Source organism: Dendropsophus ebraccatus, chromosome 4, assembly GCF_027789765.1.
Source record: "Dendropsophus ebraccatus isolate aDenEbr1 chromosome 4, aDenEbr1.pat, whole genome shotgun sequence".
In the NCBI taxonomy this organism is placed as follows: Eukaryota; Metazoa; Chordata; class Amphibia; order Anura; family Hylidae; genus Dendropsophus; species Dendropsophus ebraccatus.
The window spans coordinates 82,730,330-82,752,927 of NC_091457.1; the positions used below are offsets into that span (position 1 = coordinate 82,730,330).

General features: G+C 45.0%; 1 protein-coding gene across 1 annotated transcript; it reads right to left on the reverse strand.

The window, feature by feature from the left end:
• Positions 1–1,331: 1,331 nt before the first annotated feature.
• Positions 1,332–22,336, reverse strand: GPI (glucose-6-phosphate isomerase). Its single transcript, XM_069966167.1, has 18 exons — positions 22,076–22,336; positions 15,602–15,692; positions 13,749–13,817; positions 12,901–13,020; positions 12,732–12,815; positions 12,510–12,656; positions 11,250–11,321; positions 8,162–8,206; positions 7,950–8,003; positions 7,475–7,535; positions 7,309–7,352; positions 6,590–6,742; positions 6,385–6,514; positions 5,678–5,754; positions 3,122–3,250; positions 2,578–2,653; positions 2,348–2,414; positions 1,332–1,800 (listed from the first exon to the last, which is right to left on the reverse strand). Exons 1-18 carry the CDS (start codon positions 22,192–22,194, stop codon positions 1,677–1,679), a joined length of 1,662 nt encoding a protein of 553 aa, XP_069822268.1. The 5' UTR covers positions 22,195–22,336; the 3' UTR covers positions 1,332–1,676.
• Between the last annotated feature and the right edge of the window lie 262 nt (positions 22,337–22,598).

Genomic DNA, 22,598 nt, shown 5'->3' on the forward strand with positions numbered 1-22,598 from the left:
AACTTGTTACCTGGGATGAGCAGAGTGATCAGCGCTCTCTGATGACACCCGCACTTGCGAGATAGAGAAAAGTTGTTAGAAGCCTATGCACTATATTTGGATCAGTTCCTTTACTTTGTGTGGATACTGTCCTGCACGGTTTTCCTCTGGTCCATGGTATGGGTTGGGGTGATCCCTGACTTGTCCTCTCTAGTAGTGACTTAACACTGCATAGCATTTAGTGAGGTTGCTTGAAAAGAAACTGGGTCTAGATACATGTGCTCTACGTCTAGACCACAACTTAGACTGGGGACCTGGCAGGAGCCAGGGCCCAAGTTGACTATTGTAGAATGCATTCTAGCTTGCGACCTTTCTCTACAGAATCTTAGGCAAAAGACCTCACACACCCTCTACCCATGTGACTTCTTTCCTACAGCATGTGTAAACTATGTGTAGACTATCTAAGCGAAAGCCAGGAATGGATTTGAGAAGGAGAAATCTCAGTCTTTCCCTTTACAACCTGTTTATAGTCTGTTCCTGGCTATGGCTTCAAAAATCTGTCAATTCTGTGTAAAGACTCCCCCAGCAACTCCCCCCCCCCCCCCCCCAAGACAGGTGAGATTACCCCCAGAGAATTTCAACCCCGCCCCCCCACATACCCCCAGAGAATTTCAACCCCGCCCCCCCACACACACACACTATGTCCTGCTAACAGTTCATGGTGGGAGTTGTAGTTTTGCAGCCTGTGGACAATCACATAATAGGAGTTGTGTCATCATGTTATCTGTTGCAGATCAACACGTTGCCGGAGGCAGCTGTGCACCCTACAGCCATACGAACCCTCATACACATTTTACCTGATGCAGCATTCCTTTGTTCTTACAGCTGTGTGGGCCAGGTGAGTATATTGGGCAAGGGGGGCCCCCCCATACAGTTTTTCGCTATGGGGCCCAATGAATCCTAGTTATGCCCCTGGCCATAAATAGAGACAAACAGAAGTAAACACTAAAAAAAAAAAAAAAAAAACTTTATGTAAATGACAGACACACACACACACACACACACAGCCTCCGATGTCAACTTTTAAGCATCTGCCTGGTCTAAGCTCACAGCCATAGGAAGCTGGGCGACAGCTTTCAGCAACTGATACCATTGTAATACTCATGATAAACCTGGGTTTACAAAGTACTTTGGTCAGTATGTCCAGACAAAAAGTTGTTTTTTGATGTACAAAAAAAAAAAAAAAAAAATCCACACAGAAACTTATATGTTTTACATACACCTCATTGTTCATGGAATCGGACAGTGTTCAGTCAAGAAAGTTGACGCTGAAGAAACACAATGACACCACATTTGGCTTGTGATTGTTTTATTTTGCAAACAGTTTTTTGCACAAACCAGTGCAGAACAGAAAATAGACCCAAGTATCAGCGAGACATAGGTCCACTAGCCTGGGCTCCAGTGACTGCTCTATTGCTGAGTGCCCCCTGCCATGTTGTTTGAACAGTGCAGTTACATTGATGTGGTGCACACAGGACATATCCATATACTATCCCACACTGACTACTTCCCATAAGACACACCAAGGACACAAAATACAAGGACAGACTACAGTCAGGAAAGTGCCTTTTGCTGAAAGCAGAGAACAGAACAGAGGGACAGACACGCAGTTGCTGGACAATGTGCACAATCCATGTTTAGCTTCGGTGGTTCTTGAAGAAATTAATGAGACCATTTGTAGAAGAGTCATGGGAAGCAACAGGAGCATTAGACTCCAGTTCAGGCTCAATCTTCTTGGCCAGTTGTTTCCCCAGTTCAACACTGCAGAGAAATAGAATGAGAATTGAATGCACGACTGGCAATCATGGACAATAATATTTAGAGCAACCATTACATGCTAGACTGTTTGCCTTAAGTAATAAATGAATATAAAAAGTTACCCTATATAGACCAAGGATGGGGAACCTTTGGCCCTCCAGCTGTTGGAAAACTGCAATTCGCACCATGCCTGGGCAGCCGAAGCTTTAGCTGCTCAGGCATGATGGGAATTGTAGTTTTGCAACAGCTGGAGGGCCAAAGGTTCCCCATCCCTGGTCTATAGGGTAACTTTTTATATTGTATTTAAAAAAAAAAATTGTAGACTGAAGTTTTTAACTTTGGATTCCCCCCTCCTTTGAAAAGGTGTACACACACACACACCTTTTTTTACCAGAAAAAAAATCACTGCTACAATGCCAGAGGGGGAAAAAAAAAAAACTCACTTGAATGGGGTGGAGATATAATGCAAACCCATGGCTGTATCTGGTAGAGTGTTTTTAATAGCATACACCCACTTAATATAGGCCTTGTCTGATTGAGAGATACTCACCCCCACTGGTCGTAACTGTTGATATCCCACACAACCCCTTGAACAAAGATTTTGTGTTCATACATGGCTAGAAGACAGTAAGGCAAAGTATAAGGCAAAGTATAAATCTCAGGTAAAGAACAGATGAAGGTCAGTCATAAGCACCAACATAACAAATATCTGTGCCCAGTGCTGATGCCTGGCAGGTCACACAACCCCACACGTTACAATAGGCAACAAGACAGACTCACCAATTAAAGAGCCCAAGATGAAGGGGTTAAGTTTGGTGAACAAAAGAGAATTTGTTGGTCGGTTTCCTTCAAATACCTATTAAAATAAAAAATTAAATAGACGTCAAACAGGTGACCTACAGCTGATGAGTCTTGTGCAAGCTTTAGCTTGTAGAAATATTAGGGTTACATGTGCCAATCAGGACATGATTATGCATTCATACACAATACGGAATTGTTGATTACCAGGCACCAGCTTTTATAATGTTAACCTTATGAGTGACTATACAGAAGATGGAAGCAGTGTAAAGCAAGTATACACCGTAGTTACTCTGGTATAGCAATTAATAAACAAGGATAGCTGCAGTCACATGGCAAGTGTTTCCTAGTAGTGTCCGCTTTGTGACTTTGAGACACCATAATGGAGCAGCAGAAAGCACTGAACCACCACTCTGTTCTCTATAGGTCCTTAAAACATTAGCAAGTTCTGACCTCTGACTTTCACAAGTGCATGGAAAAATGGTTATGCATCAGTTTTGAGCAGCACCAACCAAGTTAGATTTACCTTGTGTGGAAGCAGTTTCTCCAGTGCCTCTCCAGACAGTCCAGAAGCTTGCAGCTCAGCCTTTGCCTCTTCTGTAGACTTACCCTTCATAAGTGCCTCCGTCTGGGCAAGATAGTTGGCCATGAGGATCTAGCACAAAAATAAAAACTTAAGTCTCTTCTAACCATATTAGGAACATTCACAAACTGGAAGTCCATTTTAGACAGCAGCATTAGACCGATAAATGTTGCATTTAATTGTTTTAATTAGCGGGCACGGCAATTGGTCCACAGCTGTTAAAAGCAGACAGGAACGCATCGGTTCAGAGAAGGGTCATGGGAGTACCAGAGTCAATGAGGCATGGCCCATGGGGTGTCTGTGCACAAGACCTGCGACACCTTTCTTTCCCTTCCCTCCTCGTAATCATTAGCAATCCCCCTGGGTAGGATTTCTCCTATTCATTCGGTGTCTAAACCCCGCACATGCCATGCCTCATTGACTAGGCTGCGGAAGATTAAAAAGATTTTTTTTTTTCCCCTAGCGAAGACACTGGGAATGTTTTAAGAGATGACTAAGCTGCAATACACCCACCCCACACGAATGGAGAGTTTCTAGAAGAAAGCAGTCTTATTTTTGTAATTATTTTTGTTATTTATGTATGTAATCCTAGAAAATCCTTCTATAGGAATGTGCTGATCTGCAACCTGGGGATACGTGTAATTTTGCCAGCCATTTGAATAAAATGATCAAGAAGTTGTCCTTCAATGAATCTTCACCATGCAACTGGAGAATCTTAAAATTACAAGTAATTGTTTTTCTATAAGCCGATGTCCGCACCCTCCTAAGGGTACTGTCATAGGGCAAATAGGAAAGAAAAAAGGCTTTCCTGTAAGCATTAGGGATCTGTAGCAACCTAAAAGGTTAACACACCCACATATCAAGAGAACTTCTGCCACTCACATAGAGCAGGTTTTCTTCACGGTCTGTGGAAGTATTATACATTTCAGCAACGATTGAAGGAAGAGTAACTGCACTCGCCATTCAGCTGAAGAAATGTTCCTTTATTCATATAAACATGTGCAGACAAAGTGTGGACATTATATAGAACACTTAATTGAGATGTGCAATACCTCAAAGCCTTCAGTTACTCTCAAGAACACTTATGCTTCACTAGAACAGCAGTACCATGTGGGTACAATGGAGGACAACTACTGTAAATTAAAGTCAGTGATCTTACTAATAGTCACATACAATGTATAGTATAATTTTGGCTGCTTAAAGGGGATATCCGGCGCTAAAAAATTATTCACAGAACACATTACAAAGTTATACAACTTTGTAATGTATGTTATGTCTGTGAATGGCCCCCTTCTCCGTGTTCTCCCACCCCCGCACGTGGACCCGGAAGTGTAGTGCGCTATACTCCCCTGTCACGTGCCGACCACGGTCTCCGATCCTCAGCAGTGACGTCTTCTTCGGGCGGCCGGCGGATCTTCCCGAGTGCCGGCCGCCCTCTGCAGCGTCATCCGAAGCTCAGCCGGGATTGGCTCAGCATAACTGTGCTCAGCCAATCGCGGCTGAGCGGCTAATGACGCGGCCACGTCATCGGCTTCTCAGCCGCGATTGGCTGAGCACAGTTATGCTCAGCCAATTGCGGCTGAGCTTCGGATGACGCTGCAGAGGGCGGCCGGCAATCGGGAAGATCCGCCGGCCGCCCGAAGAAGACGTCACTGCTGAGGATCGGAGACCGTGGTTGGCACGTGACAGGAATGTATAGCGCACCACACTTCCGGGTACACGGGTGGGGGTGGTGGGACACGGGGAACAGGGCCATTCACAGACATAACATACATTACAAAGTTGTATAACTTTGTAATGTGTTATTCTGTGAATAATTTTTTGGGCCGGATAACCCCTTTAAATGCCAACTCTACCACCCAATATTTAGAATCAACACTGGGAAACACTACAGGGAAGGCAGAATGGTTTGGTTACAAAAAGGTAACAGACAAGAGCAAAACTGAAGCATGATAGAGATGCTGCAGCCCATGCCTCTTCAGACCACTTACCAAAGTTTAGAAGTGAAGTGGTACTTTTACTTGAGCTACACAAAGTACTTACTAGTTAGACAATGAGTGAGAAAGCTTCTGCCCTAGGACCAACAGCTTCAAGTTATGACCAACTTTATAGAATAGGAACATTCCTCTTCTAAATGAAAGGCTGTCGACTGCCATAGGTCATGAAACAAACCATAGTATCACATTTCCCCTGCAAGATACATGTGCAGGGCACCAACCCAAATGATTGAATGACCCCCTGACCCCCAGATCCATTGTAAGTGTTCACCACAGCAGAAGCTCTTTGCAGCAGCCCTCACCTCTACCCAGTATACAGTTGTGTTCCATTCAAGAGTAATTTCTAAAGATGGAATAAATCTTCTCTAATTGAGGTCTACATTTTCTTCGGTCACTTGCAGAATGAACAGAGCAGTTGTAAACATTGGTCATGACACTTCAATGTCAGTGCCTAAAATCAGTGGTCTGTATATTCCCCGCACTCTGTATAGTCACGTCTTACCTTGTGATGAAGCCCATTACGGAGTGGATTTTGGGTCTGTGCAGGTATCAGAAAGTCACAAGGGATCATGCGAGTGCCTATGGTGGAGACCATTTGCATTGGTTATATAGTTAGAACGGTCTTACTGAAAGAATTTGACATGCTTAGCAGTGCAACACCGATAAGGGGAAACCATCAGCAGACTAGAAGCATCTAACCTGCTGATATGTCCCTGATGCACAAGGAATGCTGAGGATGAAGCTAGTTTATCTTCATCCTTGGCACCATTTTCAGGAAATTACCAGTATATTCAATATGCTAGTAAGGAGTTTAGTATACTGGGGGCGAGGGTATCACCCTCAGTGCACCAGTTCTCCCTCCCAATGAATACTAGTTAGAAGGGGAGGAGCGGCTCCATGAACTGCAGGCGATAGCCCCACCACTAGTGCACCAAAATGACAAGCTGCTAATATCCCAAAAACTAATAAAAAGCATTCCAGCACTTTATTCAACTCCTACATTCTTAATCCATATTACAGTTAAAACAGAATTATAGAAATAAATCTCAATGACCCAGCAGCTCAGTCATTGCCGCCCCCCCCACCTCATTGTTGCCCGGTTGTTCAATGGCTAGCCACAGCAGGAGCCTCCCCATCTGCATTAGTACAAAATTCAGCCACACCCCTTCACTTAGTTCTCTTCAATACAATAGGGTGCTAAGGACCTACCCTGGTGTATGAGCTGGTAGAATGCATGCTGTCCATTGGTTCCAGGCTCCCCCCACACTACAGGCCCAGTGTTGTAGTTGACACGTTTTCCAGTCTTTGTAATGTATTTACCATTGGACTCCATGTCTCCCTGCAATAAAAGTTATTTCAGTGTTACCTACTATGACTAGGAGCTCTCTGCAAGAGGCAGAATTATACTACAGACCTGCTGGAAATAGGCTGCAAAACGGTGCATATACTGGTCATAGGGCAGCAGGGCCTGAGTCTCACAGCCATAGAAGTTGATGTACCAAACTCCTATCATGGCCAGAATGACAGGGATGTTATTTTCTAGAGGAGAGTTGTAGAAGTGATTGTCCTGCAAAACAAATTAAAGCTTTATTATATGCAGCACAGTTGTCACCAGGCCCAATTCACAGTAAAGGAGATCTAACTTTTTTTTTTTACTACCTAGGCAACATGCCTAATGTCAAAGAGTATGATCCTGTATACGTTTATGATGGATTATGTTAACATAAACCAAGTAGAGATAAGAGTGGCTCGAGCATGCTCGAGTCCAATTATTTCACATTTCAACACTGTGTCTAAAGTTGGATGCTGCCCCAGGGAGTTCAGGAAAACATAAATACAAATTATGTCTATATGCATGTTTTCCTGGACTCCATAGGGCTGCATCCAACCGAGTCAGCCACCAGTATTCAAATGCTGAACTCGACCCCAGCATTCTCAAGTCACGCTTATTTCTAATCAAGTTACATCATTGCTAGTATATGCAGACAAGATGATCAGTGGGGTTCTCAAAAGGTCAGACCACCACCAATCCAGTGAACAACCCTTCACCCAGCCACCCATTTTGCATGGGAACAGCTGAATTTGGTAAATTATTTCAAGGAAAGTGGGACACAAGCTGAAAAATAGACTTACCATCATATGAGCACCAGCATGAAGTTTCTGAAAGTTGTCAAAACCTGGAAGGAAAAAAAAAACAAAAAAAAACTACATTTAGAAAATAAAATACAACCCAGACGGACAGCGATCCCAGATAGCAAAACAGGAGGACAGGAATTTAAGGGTCTTAATAGTTTCTTACCAACATGGAGGGCAATGGAGAGACCAATAGCAGACCAGAGAGAATAGCGACCACCAACCCACTACAGGGAAGAGAAATAGCTATAGATCAATACATGCTGCCCTCTGAAATTTTGCACTAAACTGAAATACATAACCAGCACTGAAACAGAGGTCAGAAATAAGCACACAACCAGCACTGAAACAGAGGTCAGAAATAAGCACACAAGTCTTGACATTGACCTTTCTTGCAGTTTACAAGGTTGCTGCTCTACTGTATAATTAAAGGTCATTCACAGGAAAGGTTAGGCCCCAGAATAACCCAGCAGGGACTAGTCATGTTACCAGCCAGCTGTCTGCAGCCTAGGTTATGTACAGTGCAGGGGGTGTCATACAGGGACACAGACTGATCACTGCACATCTACATCACTTTAGAGCAAGGGTATTGTTATTTTAACAGCAAACTAAAGAGTTAACAAATTTGCCCAGATACTTACATCCCAGAACTCAAACATATTTGCTGTGTCAATTCCAAATTCTTTTACTTTTGGCTGTAAAGAGAACAGAGTTGGTAAGTGCAGGGTTAACTAATGCAGCGCTCTCCAGCTCTTGTGAAACTAGCAGAACCCAATGCTGGGAGCTGTAATGTCACAACTGCTTGGGAGTCCAAAGCTGGAGCACATTCATCTATAGGTCATCAGGCACTTACAGCATTGGTGGAGAGGGCAACAAAGTGCTTGGCCACTGAAGATGGCTGAAATAGAAGAGAAATTGAATTACAGTTTCATTATACAAAAAAATTTAAAATTGATAACATGAACTTAAATACATGATCAAGATCTGACCTGTCAAAGTGCTAGGACCTATATAAAACCATACTGTAGCCTTTGAACTAACAAGACACTGATAACAGTACATTATGTAGCAAAACATTTGTGGTAATCTAGACAGCAAGCTAAGAGCAGATCATCAGGAGATGGAGGCAAGTTTACTAAATAAAATTTGCAATAAAAACATCCTATAGCCTTCAAGGCTAAAAGTAGACCAATACATTCAGGCCACAGAGGCTATTTCAGAGCCGGAGGACCCATTCACGGACAGGGAATTAGCACTAGTCATTAAGCATACCTGATGGGTTTACAGCACAATTTTAGAATCGGCTTTCCCCACAACTTGCTCCTTTTATGACCCAAGCCTTCAATGCTATTACACCAACATGCCCCTTTCCATCCCAATCCCTTATGGCTACAGTGGTTGTCATCCCCAAACCGAGGAAGGACCAGTCCTTGTGCGCTAATTATTGGCCAATCTCACTGATAAACATGGACATAGCTATATTCTAAGATGATTGTTAACAGACTAGGTCCCCTATTACCGGGAATGATACACACACCGACCAGGTTGGTTTTGTCCTACAGTAGAGAGACAACTTGAAGACCTTTCTGTTAATGTCCCATGCCCAGAGGTTCAGTGTACCCGCCTGCATTGTCTCAGTTGATGCAGAAAAAGCTTTCACTGGGGACACTGGACCTTCTTTCATGCTGCTCTAGGACAGATTGGGTTGGGAGTGGAGATCCACCATAAAATTGCAACACTCTACCATAACCCCATGGCCAGAGTAAAAGTTAACAGAGTGTTTTCCACGCCATTAACCATTGCAAATGGGACCAGCCAGGGAAGCCCACGGTCACCGATGCTCTATCCTCGTCATTGAGCATCTGGCAGTGGCCCTGCGGGCCTCACCTGACGTTTGTGGAATTACACTGCCCCAGTCACTATACGCAGACAATCTGCTATTGTATGTGACAAACCCGCTGATCTCATTCCAGACCATCCTGAGGGAGTTTGATTTGTTCAGGACTGTGAGCAATTTCAAAGCTAACTATATTAAAACAAGAAGGTTCTCAACATCTCCCTGCTTATGCAATTACAAAGCTCCTTCCATTTCTGCTGGCAGAAACCAGCCATTAAATATCTGGAAGTTTGGGTACCATTGGACCAGTCTACCCTGGTTACTTTGAACCTCCTTCCTCTATTGGCGCACACTAAATCAGACCTCTCTTCATACTGTCTTGGTTTGGGAGGATCAAGTTCATCAAGATGGATGTTTTACAGAGGTTCCTATACATTTTTTTACTGTTCCTGTTGCCCTTTTAAAGAAATTGAAGGGCGTGTCACGTATTAACTACAAGACTCGGCACAGGCTTGATTGTGGCGCTGAGTTGCCGGACTTAACTTTATATCACAAAGCTTCTATCTAGCTGAGATTAGTAGATTGCTTCCATAATGCTGCCAATAAGCAATGGGTTAAGAAGGCAAACTGTTGCCTACTGCCTTAAAATCTTTACCTTGGATCTTCCTGATCCATTGCCCTCGGCCAGATACCTATTTAACCAGATGCTTTTTGCAACTGTGGGACAGACTCTCTCACCGTTTCCCACAGGGTTGGGATCAAGAGTCCTTTGTTTGACAAGCCAGCGTTCCAGCCAGCATGTGGGAGAGAGCATTTCTTGGGGTGGTTCTACAGTATGAGGCCTGTCCTCCAGTAGCCTCTCCGACTCCCGATATTGTGCCCCCCGCTGGATTGCTTTCCTGCTTCTTTGCCTCTTTTCTTCTCTCTACTACTTTCATACTTTGACTTTCTGGTTCCTCTTTCTTACCAGTCAGCACTGGGGTGGTTGTTGTGGATTAGTGTCTTAGACACCATGGTTGCGTCTCAGTACTTACAGCTATTGCATTAAGGATATTGTTGGATGCCCTAGGAAATTTGATTCCTGTTCATTGTAAACACACATCTTATTTTATGCTTCTCATAGTTTTCAGGTTAACCCTTTATTGAGCTCCATATCTCCTGAAAGACATTGTTTTAACCCTATTGAACATTTTTTTTGCATAATAGATAACGTAACCAGTTTGTTGTATAGCCAAATTAGTCAAGATGGGAATACCCCTTTAACAGGAGTGCAATATTGGCTCATTACAGCCAGAGTCTCCCCCCCCCCCCGCCATATGTTTTAGCGGTGGGAAATCAATCATTACGGTTAAGCCTCAGTGGTGCAGCTACATGTTAGCCTTTGGGCATGCTGATCAAGGGGATGTCCTAAGAGTTGCCCAAGAGCTGAAGTTTATTTATGCACAAACCTTACTCACACAGTATATTCCCAGACGCCCAGTTCTACCACAGATCCCAGGATTCCTGTACATTGCTCATGTGATCACTTCAGCCAACCCCTGCCCTACAGTGTTACACTTGAGTGTACAAGACTCTGGGACAGTGACATCACTACTGCAGGACAGTGTCTAGCCATTAGGAAATTTTCTCTAGGCAAACAGCTTTTTAAGGCTGGGACCAGATAGTTATTGCACATGTTCTTTGTAATGTGATAAAACCAAACCTTTCTGCAACAGTAGGAGAATGCAATAGGGTTTTAAACGCTTAGCAAACTCTTACTAATGGTGCGTTTACACAGGCAGCTTTATCTGACAGATTTTGAAAGCCAAAGCCAAGAATGCATTTGAGGAAAAAAAAAAAAAAAGTAATCTCAGTCTTTCCTTAATGATCCGTTCCCAGTCTAAGGTCTGTTCCTGGCTTTGGCTTAAAAAAAAAAAAATCTGTCAAATAAATCTGCATGTGTAAATGCACCATTACATGTGCAATTTTTCCAGGACATGTGGACGGGGTCTTGAAAACTGAAATGCTGTGGAATACTATAAGCCTACTGAATCTGTACCTAGCTTTATGCACAGTTTGCACCTACACTGTCCCATCATCATTATATATTCTCTCACATACTTACATCTTTGGCAGCATTCAGGAACCACTCCTTGGCAGTTTCAGCATTGGTGATGGTTTCCTGGGTGGTAAAAGTCTATAAAAATATAAAATAAAAATCTGTCACCCCCTGACTAGGCAATGACACACTTACATAGCACCCACTCATAAACAGATCAGCTTTTTTTCTGCAAATCATGGAGACCTGTCAGTGATGATTTCCACTCTGCTTCATCACCGCTCACTTTGAAAAGCAGGGCTTCCTGCTGAAAGCCACAGTTCCCACAGTAACCTCCTACCCTGCAGCAGCCTTGAAGGCCTAACACGCATGTACAGACACTGACAGTGCAAATTCTAGTAAGGGATAATCTTGGTACAGATTTTACATTTAGACCAAGGAGCTCTGAGACACACCACTCTTACAGTATATGTTGGTCTGTACAACACTATGTATCGGCTAATATGTCATTAAGTGGCTAGCAATGCACAATATGCTGCCCACCAGTTTTCACATTCCCCTTGTCACACCTCTTCTCAGCCAAATACCAGCAGAGAGTGTGACCCCACAAGTTACAGAGGTTATATTAACAGCAATCTACTCAGGCAAACCTAGATTAGAGCCACAGCTATACAGGAGGCCAAAGCAAAGCCATGGGGATTCCTTATATGGAAGCCTGAAAAGCTGACAGGTGTTCATTAGAACAAATATAAAAAGTAAAAAGCAAGGGTAAACTAGACCCACAAACTAAGAGTAGAGTATATAGTTTTAAGTGATCCATCACATTCTATGCTACAATATTTGAGGGTACCTGTCACTTAACTTGCCATGATCTATCACACAGCCAATGTTTACTTGGTTAGGGGGTATGTTCAGACCAAGAACAATTGCTAGGAATAGTGGGGATAGACATTAATGCCCAAGTGCTTCTCTCCTTGCATGTGACAGTCCCACAGATTTACATTGGGAGTCTCATGCCAGAGCTTGAAGTGAGGACACTTTTCCTGAAGTTAGTGCCCATGTAAGCCAGCCAATACTCATAGCAACCACCTTGTATCATGTTATGAGAAGTCTAGTCTGGTTGCAGCCACCAGTGCACAGCAGACAGATTTTCTATGCAGAGCAGCACACGAAGAGAGTGTATTATATTACAGTATAAAAGTAGGGTCCTTGAAGTTGCATCTAGCCTTAGCAGACATTAGTCCACATTTTTGTCATTGACTTCACGGTTGGGGTAAAATACATGTTACACTTATCCCACTACACAGAGTGCAGATAAATCATTACCTTGGATGCAATGATGAAGAGTGTGGTTTCTGGGTTGAGCTCTGCCAGGGTTTTGGCCATGTGGGTCCCATCAATGTTGGATACAAACCAGACCCGAGGACCACCTTTGGAATATGGCTTCAGAGCCTCAGTGACCATCAATGGACCCTGGGATAAGAGTTTGTAAAGTCAAGTGATCACATTTATTAAAGAAAAAATAAATAAATATTAGTTAGTCCTTACAAGATCAGAGCCACCAATTCCAATATTCACAACATCAGTGATGGCCTTCCCAGAGTAACCCTTCCAGTCTCCGCTGCGCACTTTCTGAAAAGCAAAAAGCATGCGTTACGTCACCAAATTATAGAAGCAATCAGCAACAGATACAGAGATGCCAAGATCTGTAGTGTACCTGGCAAAAGACCTTCATCTTCTCCAAGACAGCATTGACTTCTGGCATCACATCCTTGCCATCAACCATTATAGGAGTGTTGGAACAATTGCGCAAAGCAATGTGCAGCACAGCACGGTTCTAGAATCAATGAGAAATCTGTAAGAACTGGTTGCGGGAGAAGAACCTTCAATCTTACAGATACCCCATGATGTCTGATATCTGATAGAGTTCCCCCCCAAATCTGTAAGTGGATCAAGCTCAGTCACTATGTACATTGCATTTCTTATCTGCCTCATTTTATGCTGGAGACAATCGAGTCATTTAGCATTGAAAAGAGAACTGCGCCAATAAAAAAAAGCCAACGCCACTTCATGCAAGTTACTACAGTTAAAAATACATTTTTGCCAAAAATGTTGTGGCTTGACATTGGGTGAAAGAAGTTAAACAGAACACACCTAAGGGAGAGTCCGAACATTATAGGGAGAATGCCACCTCAGGTGAACTTGCATTTCTGCTGCCAAACAAACCACACCCTATTAATTCTACTAACTGCGCTTCTACATGTACAAGGGGAACAAAAAAATAATAATTGCATAGTCATACATGTTAGAGCAAATATTCAACTGCTGGATTGAAGGGATTCTATTAGGAAAAAAAAAAAAACCTGTGTCATTGTGAGCTCTGAAAAATGTATCTATAACTCCTCAGAATTATTTTTTCCTCAGTCACTGTAGAAAGGGCCTCGCCCACTGTAGGTGGTGGGGAGCAGACTGGTAGTTTAATAAAAGTAGTAGAACAGTCTACAGGAGTGGTTGGCAGACATGTGGTGGGTAGGATATTACAGTAAAAGGGTCACAAGCTGGTACCTCAGTGAAGTTGATCTTCTCAGCAGAGAACATTCGCTTTCTGGCACTCTCAACACCTCTCGACTGGGCCTAAAAGATGTAAAGAGAGTTAGAACCAGGTCATAACATGCAGGGCCGTTTCTAGGGGCGGGCGAGCCGGGCCACCGCATGGGGCGCCCACAGCTAGGGGGCGCCAGGCGGCACCCGACAGTACCCGGCCCGAAGCCCCCTGCATTATCAGGACTGGCCCGGGGATCTGGAATCTTAAGTTCCAGATCCCCTGGCCAGAGAGACCTTTAGCTGTGCGTACAGCACGCACAGCTAAAGGAAACAGCAGCCGGGGCAGAGACAGAGGCTTCCTGTGCAGGCGGCCTCTGTATGACAGGATGGCTGCCTGCACCGGAAGCCAGGAGAGGACGGAGGGACCTGAAGAGGAGCTGGAGGCTGCATGGGGAGAGGTGAGTAGGTGGTGGGGGATCCTGCACAGAGGGAGCCGAGATGTCCCGATAAGCCCCCCCCCCCGTGATAAGCCCCGCCCCGATGATAAGCCCCACCCCCAGCACCAGAGCTGACAGGTCACCCAGCTCTCCCCTAATCCTGTATGTCAGTGTATAATGGAGGTCACCCAGCTCTCCCCTAATCCTGTATGTCAGTATAATGGAGGTCACCCAGCTCTCCTAGCATCCTGTATGTCAGTGTATAATGGAGATCACCCAGCTCTCCCCTAATCCTGTATGTCAGTATAATGGAGGTCACCCAGCTCTCCTAGCATCCTGTATGTCAGTGTATAATGGAGATCACCCAGCTCTCCCCTAATCCTGTATGTCACTATATCAGTGTATAATGGAGGTCATCCAGCTTTCCCAGCATCCTGTATGTCAGTGTAATGGAGGTCACCCAGCTTTCCCAGCATCCTGTATGTCAGTGTAATGGAGGTCATCCAGCTCTCCCAGCATACAGTTTGGGACCTTATAGGTGGGAAAGGGGAAGGAAGTTTCTGGAAGTGCGGATCCTGAGATGTTTTTCTGGCAGGTTCAGAAGAGATGAATTGTAGCTGCAAGAAACAGTCATGGTGGTCTGGGCCGGATGGAGAGAAGTGAAAGTGACGCCTCAGATCAAAAAAGACGTCACCTGTGAGACACTGTACGATGAATTTGTATTGAGTAGAACATTATCTGGTAGGAGCGTTGCACTGCTCTATGCTGCAATACACACACTGCTACTGCTTCTTCCTAGTAACCTGAATCTTGATAAAAGCCCCCCTTCCTTCCCCAGAGCGGAATCGAGTGAGGTGGGGGGGCGCTTTTATCAAAATTCGCCCTGTTGCCAAAATGACCTAGAAACTGCCCTGATAACATGCAAAAAGAGCCCTCTCCCCACAGTGACAGAGGGGAACAGTTTGATGCCAGTCCAATGGCCCAACTGTTAATGGCAGAGTGAACATTGTGCCAGTGGTGCTACAGCCTGTAATATACACAGGTGATGACTGCAGTAGTGGCATCTTGAAGGGATTTTTCCACTAAAAAACAACAAGTGTGAGGGAATATTAAGAACTATACTAGATGCTTTTCAGTGCAAGAGGAATTTGTGGCTCTTTTGTAACGTCACTCTTCCTCTGTTGCCCCATGTAATAAGAAATTCACTTTCCATTTTCCTTCTAGCCACAAGGATTGCATTACAGATCAGATAGGAGATAACTAGGGTACAGGGCACCAATGATAGAGAACACAGTGGTCAGTTCCTTGCAGGATACAGTGTAAGCATCAGAACTGTAACCCCCGCATAGCATTTCAGCCATGAAGAGGAAGCTGATGGCACTATTATTCATATTGGGTAGTAACTCAGGTTAGAGGAGCTGGGTTCTAATACATTACCAGTTCAATGAGTAACTTGAACACATCTTCAGTGATCAAATTCTTTGAGTAATCCACCAAAATGTCTCCTTCTCCAGTGGTGAGGGTCTTGCTGTGGGGAAGGGGAATAGATAAAAATTCTTTGAGCACCATGAAGCTTTCTTTGGATCACAGATGAAGAATGCTAAAGTCAAATCATTTAATGGATGGGTCACACAACTTTAACGTTCATCATTTTAGGTACTACAAATTCTGTGTACACTAGTGATTAGGTTGTGCATATTACCTGCCAGTTTAGATGGTCCCATACTCTGCCCCCAGATAGCCAGGTCCCTAGTGCATCCCAATCCTATGATGTCAATGGCATGGATTAGCCTTTGATCACTAGTCCCAAACTGTGGGCCCCAGGAACATAAGTCCATTAACATGTGAATGCAGCCTTATCATTAACTTTTGCTAATTATATTATCCACTATATATGCATACTTACCAGAAGACAACATTCTTTTTCTGCACAATTCAATCAGTATAATCAGTGCATGTAGAAATAATCTTCAGTGGCACTCACCATAAAAATTTCACCTTTATTGAAGTATAAGCACGCTGTACAGGAAAATAAGAGGACACTCCCTCCCGGCCTACGTCCGTTTCACGCCTATCCGGAGCTTTCTGAAGGCATCCCTTGAGAAAGCGCCGGATAGGCGTGAAACGGTCGTAGGCCGGGAGGGAGCGTCCTCTTATTTTCCTGTACAGCGTGGTTATACTTCAATAAAGGTGAAATTTTTATGGTGAGTGCCACTGAAGATTATTTCTACATGCACTGATATGAATGGACTATTACAAGTAGAGCACCACCTACACCTTATGAAGAGGAAAGTATATCTACATTTAGCTATATACATGCTGGGACCTGTAGTGCCGGTGACTTGCTGGACCTCGATCAATCAGTATAATGTCACTGTGGCTACAGAGGTTTTGGTGCTATGTGACAGCAGAGCTGACCATACAATGTGATTCTCTGCTACTGAAGAGTATTTTGCAAGACTGCTTGCGATCACAACTCAACTTGATTTTTTTACAACAATACCCCTTTAAAGATTCAAGTGCCATACACTTTAGACCAGCACTTCTCAATCTGGGAGGTGTGCAGTCCCTGCCTGTGCCCAACATCAGCACACAGCAGGGACACCCAAGCAAAGCCTAAATAGATAACAGCCCTGAATCAGCAGTGTAGGCTCCATAAAGGACCTGGATAATGCCATGATCACATGACCATGATCTCCCAGGTTTTCGAAATAGGTAGCAGAATAGGGTGGGGGGGGGGGGGAAGCAGGGAATATACAGCTGGAGCAGTATTTTTTACTTCTGCGCTATGGTGCTGCTCCAAGATATGTGCACTACATGGCAGTATCTGATGCCGGTGAGGCTCGATAACAAAATGTCTGAGAGTCTCTGATTTAGACAAAATTCAGCCCAACCCAAGTGTTGAGTGCCCCCCCCCCCGCCCCCACACCTTGCTCCCAACAGATGAAGTTTGATTTCAACTGCTCAATCCTATGGTTCCAGAGAGATAAGCCATTGCCAGAGCTTCATGTGTATAGGGAGGTCAGGAGAGAACCTTCAGCTGAACAAATGTTTGGCCTACACTTAAAGATGTATGGCCATCTTTGTTCCTATGTTATAAGTGGCAGCATATTGCTAGGATGTGCAGTCAATTTGATTGGCATGTCATAGGACCCCAGAGTGTAAAAAATATTTCTATCTGCAGAAGCTATGGCAATAAACCAGCCCTGGGACCTTGCTTCTTAGATGAAAGGAGGGACTGAAAGTGATAAGTTATAAGATGGGAATGCACCTTTAAAGGTTTTTGCGTCTGAGCTCCCTGCTTAAGATCCTTTGGGATCTTTGCAGCATTTAGTCAAATGGCAATTCATAATTTATTAATTCACCAGCCTTGTCCTCGCTGGCAGCTAAGATTTTTAACCACATCCCACAGCCCGGGCAAACATAGGATGACAAAGAGGAGCTGTACATGTGTATAAAATATCCACTCCGCATGAAACAGAGCTGTGCCTATTATATGATCTATAGCCCTTTATACTTTCCCCAAGGCCTATGTAACAATGTCAGCAATTTGTTACTCGATTTCCAGGTTTCTTTTAAAGGGGTACGAAATTCAAGTCAATTTGTGCCAGAAAGTGCTAAATATTTGTAATTTAGGCCAATTTAAAAAAAAAAAAATTTAAATCAAGTACCCACCAGCTGCTAATTTTCCTGCAGTAACTGCTGTATTCTTCCCAGTCTGGAAAGCAGGAGAGGTTTTCTATGTTGACTTGCTACTGCTCTTGATAGTTCCCATCACGGCCAGAGCACTGTCAGGCAGAGTTCACACATTGTAAAATAGAATGTCCGGTGTCATCTAGGCTGGGACAAGGAGTTTTAGTGCCCTTTTTACACAGGGACCAGTTCACTGTCCCTCAGAGCGGTGGAGGGCCGGACTATATGCTGCTGTTATAACTGGTCCGCAGGGAACTTTTGCAGCTGGAAGATGACACTGTCTCTGCTCATGAGGAGGAGGTGACGTGGAGGATCATACTGCTCATCTGACTGTGGTCCAGGAGAGGAGAATTGGGGGTGGCTTAGGATGATGGAGTTGTAGTTCTACCACAGCCACACAGGATCATGCTGAGAGTTGTTGTACAACAGCCACACAGGAGCATGCTGGAAGCTGTAGTATTACCACAGCCACACAGGAGCATGCTGGGAGTTGTTGTCCTACCTCAGCCAAACCTGAGCACAAACACACAGATACTTACCCACACAGCAGTAGCAGTGGAGGATGAGAGCCTGAGCCAAGGATCAGACTCATCTGTCTGTCAGGAGGGGGCGGGTGTTGGGGCATCTGAAACTACACTTGTCCCTGCACTTCTTCCCTCTCCTGATTAGCTCCAGAGGTCATGTGACATTATTAAGCAGCTTTTCTTCAGCTCCAGGCAGAAGGAGGAGAGCAGGTCCTGCCGCTGCAGGGCTGGAGCCTTCAGCAGCTGTGGGGCAGAGCAGGGAAGGGATGCTGCTGCATGTGAGGTCGGGGGGGGGGGGGGGGGGGTTTACTTGAGGATACATTGTGCCCCCTGTAATTCAGCAGGAGGTGGTGCCCTAGGCCATCACCTACCCTTTGTCCTGGCCCTGGGTGTCAGTGAAGATCATCCTGGGCGGTACTGCAGTGCTGAATTGGGATGCAGGTGCACTCTCCATTGCGTGAGCTGTCAGTGTTGTGCAGATGCTATTCAATGAATAGCGGCCGCACAAAATTGACATGTCAGTTTTTTGTGTGGCCGCTAGAGATCCCGGCCAGAATTCCCTCTGACTGCAGTACAACGTAACTTTTTATTAATTTAAAAGTTTTGACCAATACAAAAAGTTATGTTGTGTGAACATAGCCTCAGACTGGAAAGAATACACCACTTCCTGCAGAACATACAGCAGCTGGATAAGTACTGAAAGGCTGGAGATTTTTTTTAAATAGAAGTAATTTACAAAACTCTGGCACCAACTGATGTGCAAGAGCTGAACTACCCCTTTATTGTAACTGGGCATTATTTGGCACCCTGTACATAGTGGGCTGCACAGGAGCTCAAGGGTTGGCATTGTTGTGAGAGATCGGGAAATCAGATTCTTAGATCCACTGCAGAGATGGACCGCTGCGAATAGTGAAACTGTACAAAACATTGATGCTCCATAAATAACTAAAGGAACAGTAGTGCTACCCACGCAGCCATGCCAGACACCACATGCCAAGCCAACAGCAGTGGAGAGTCCACTCAGACATGTCAACAGGCCAGCCTTAACACATCCAGTGCTCAGAACAAGCAGGAGATTGCAAGGTTATAGTAGGCCACACTCCTTCTGGGAGATTAGAGTTCTCCCCACAGCTGTCCCTTCTGCCAAATGATCTCTGACCACAGCAGCCAGGGCAACGGATGCCACAACTGTGAAGGTTATGCTAAATATATCCAAGCATCCCTGTATATTGATAGAATGCAAGAAATCAAGTGTGCAGTACCAGTCATACTGGGGGCACAGGACATCGCCAAGCAGGAGGTGGCAGCACACTAATAGCTATTCCTACAGCCTCTGGATACAATGCCACACTAATATAACAGCATGTTACATAACCAGTATGTCAGCACATCCACCACACATGGGGAAACAGGCAGTGACACAACAACCTGCACAATACATCCTTCCCAACATTTAGCAAGCTTGGTTGCAAGATCAGATTTCTAAGACCTTATAACAATACATCCACATTTCCCTTTTATATATTGCCATAGTCAGAAAAGGCCTCTTGCAGAAGTGCTTGCCCCCAGGAGCTCACAATCTAGTTCCCCTATTGTAGATACCAACTTGTTTCCATCACCTAGAAAGCCAATGAGCTTAGCATCTTAAAGGAATTTCCTTAAACATGTCTAAAAGGGTGGCACTCCAGCCAACTACAACACCCAGTATGCCCTGCCTATAAGCCATAGGCAAGAAGGTGACAGGCATACCTGTATATAAGGCGGCTTCACACTCCTACAATGAGCTGTATATAAGGCGGCTACACAGACCTACAATGAGCTGTATATAAGAAGGTGACACAGACCTACACACTCCTACAATGAGCTGTATATAAGGCGGCTACACAGGCCTACAATGAGCTGTATATAAGGCGGCTACACACGCCTACAATGAGCTGTATATAAGGCGGCTACACACTCCTACAATGAGCTGTATATAAGGCGGCTACACAGGCCTACAATGAGCTGTATATAAGGCGGCTACACACTCCTACAATGAGCTGTATATACGGCGGCTACACAGGCCTACAATGAGCTGTATATACGGCGGCTACACAGGCCTACAATGAGCTGTATATACGGCGGCTACACAGGCCTACAATGAGCTGTATATAAGGCGGCTACACAGGCCTACAATGAGCTGTATATAAGGGGGCTACACACTCCTACAATGAGCTGTATATAAGGCGGCTACACACGCCTACAATGAGCTGTATATAAGGCGGCTACACACGCCTACAATGAGCTGTATATAAGGCGGCTACACACGCCTACAATGAGCTGTATATAAGGCGGCTACACACGCCTACAATGAGCTGTATATAAGGCGGCTACACACGCCTACAATGAGCTGTATATAAGGCGGCTACACACGCCTACAATGAGCTGTATATAAGGCGGCTACACACGCCTACAATGAGCTGTATATAAGGCGGCTACACACGCCTACAATGAGCTGTATATAAGGCGGCTACACACGCCTACAATGAGCTGTATATAAGGCAGCTACACAGGCCTACAATGAGCTGTATATACGGCGGCTACACAGGCCTACAATGAGCTGTATATACGGCGGCTACACACTCCTACAATGAGCTGTATATAAGGCGGCTACACAGGCCTACAATGAGCTGTATATAAGGCGGCTACACACTCCTACAATGAGCTGTATATACGGCGGCTACACAGGCCTACAATGAGCTGTATATAAGGCAGCTACACAGGCCTACAATGAGCTGTATATAAGGCGGCTACACACTCCTACAATGAGCTGTATATAAGGCGGCTACACAGGCCTACAATGAGCTGTATATAAGGCGGCTACACAGGCCTACAATGAGCTGTATATAAGGCGGCTACACACGCCTACAATGAGCTGTATATAAGGCGGCTACACACGCCTACAATGAGCTGTATATAAGGCGGCTACACACGCCTACAATGAGCTGTATATAAGGCGGCTACACACGCCTACAATGAGCTGGACAGGAAGAGAGACAAGTCAGAGCTCCAGCAGCAGAGATGGGAGATTTGTCTTGATGCACGTACAGAATCACCAAGGGTAAATGAAAGGCACACACAGGCTCAGGTCACTGCCATACAAGCTGAGTCATTGCTGAGGGGTCCCACACCCCCCACCCCTGCAGAGACCTTCATTAACCCTTACAGCAGCCTCCTGCCTGCACCCCGCCAGCTTACACCTCTAGAGGCTGCAGTCACCTTAGCCCCCTCCTCTGATATATAGGAGGGCCACTGTACTATGAATAGCATGTGTAGGATGGGGGGGCCGGATATGGAGAATGCACCCAGCATCAGGATAACTAGAGGCTGCCATTACAGTATGCCAGTGAATCCATCCAAGTGATGAGGAAAGGGTTAATGGGGGGGCACATTAGCCCTATACAGGCACTGTACATTAACCCTTTAGGCCAGGGATTTATTCCATGGCTATTATACAGGGAGGGTATACTGCAGGCAGTCACTGTGGGAGCCCACATACACGTGCTAGACTAGGCAATTACACACCAGCACAGCAAGGGTTAATAATAAGCCTATGGTAGAAGAGACATCTCTGACCGACTAATGACGTCACTGCAGGCATACTCGTGACGTCACTGACAGGATCACGAGCACAGAAGAACACTTTAATCTTTACCTGAACTTGTTAAACCTATCCTTGTCTGCTCCAAAGAGCTTCCTCAGGTTGAGGTTGGCATGTTGGGCTTCATAGTACTTGGCGAGCTTCTGGTAGACGGGGTCACTGGTGAGTGCCATGGCTGAGCGCTGCCCTGAGCGGAGGGAGAGCAGAGGAGTCTGTGCTGGAAGAGACGCTGGACCCGGACAGGAGAGATGACAGGAGAACACGGGCCGGTTACGCCTCTTATAGGGGATCAGGGTCTATGCAGAGGCAAAGGACACGCCCACCTGATGCGCCACACGTGTCCCCCCCAACAGCCAATGAGGAGCATCTTATAACCAAGTCCACTCGCTCCGTGCCGTTAGTGTGTCACGTGAGATGGCGGCGGCCATGATTGGGTGGTTAGTTACTCACCTATGTCACTGTCTTCTCCAATATGGTTTCCCTTAGAGACAGAATACGTGTGAGCAGGTGATGAGGCAAGGCGAAGTAAGGGAATATCAGCAATTTTATGGGCTGATTATTATAGCATGGGCTGTGT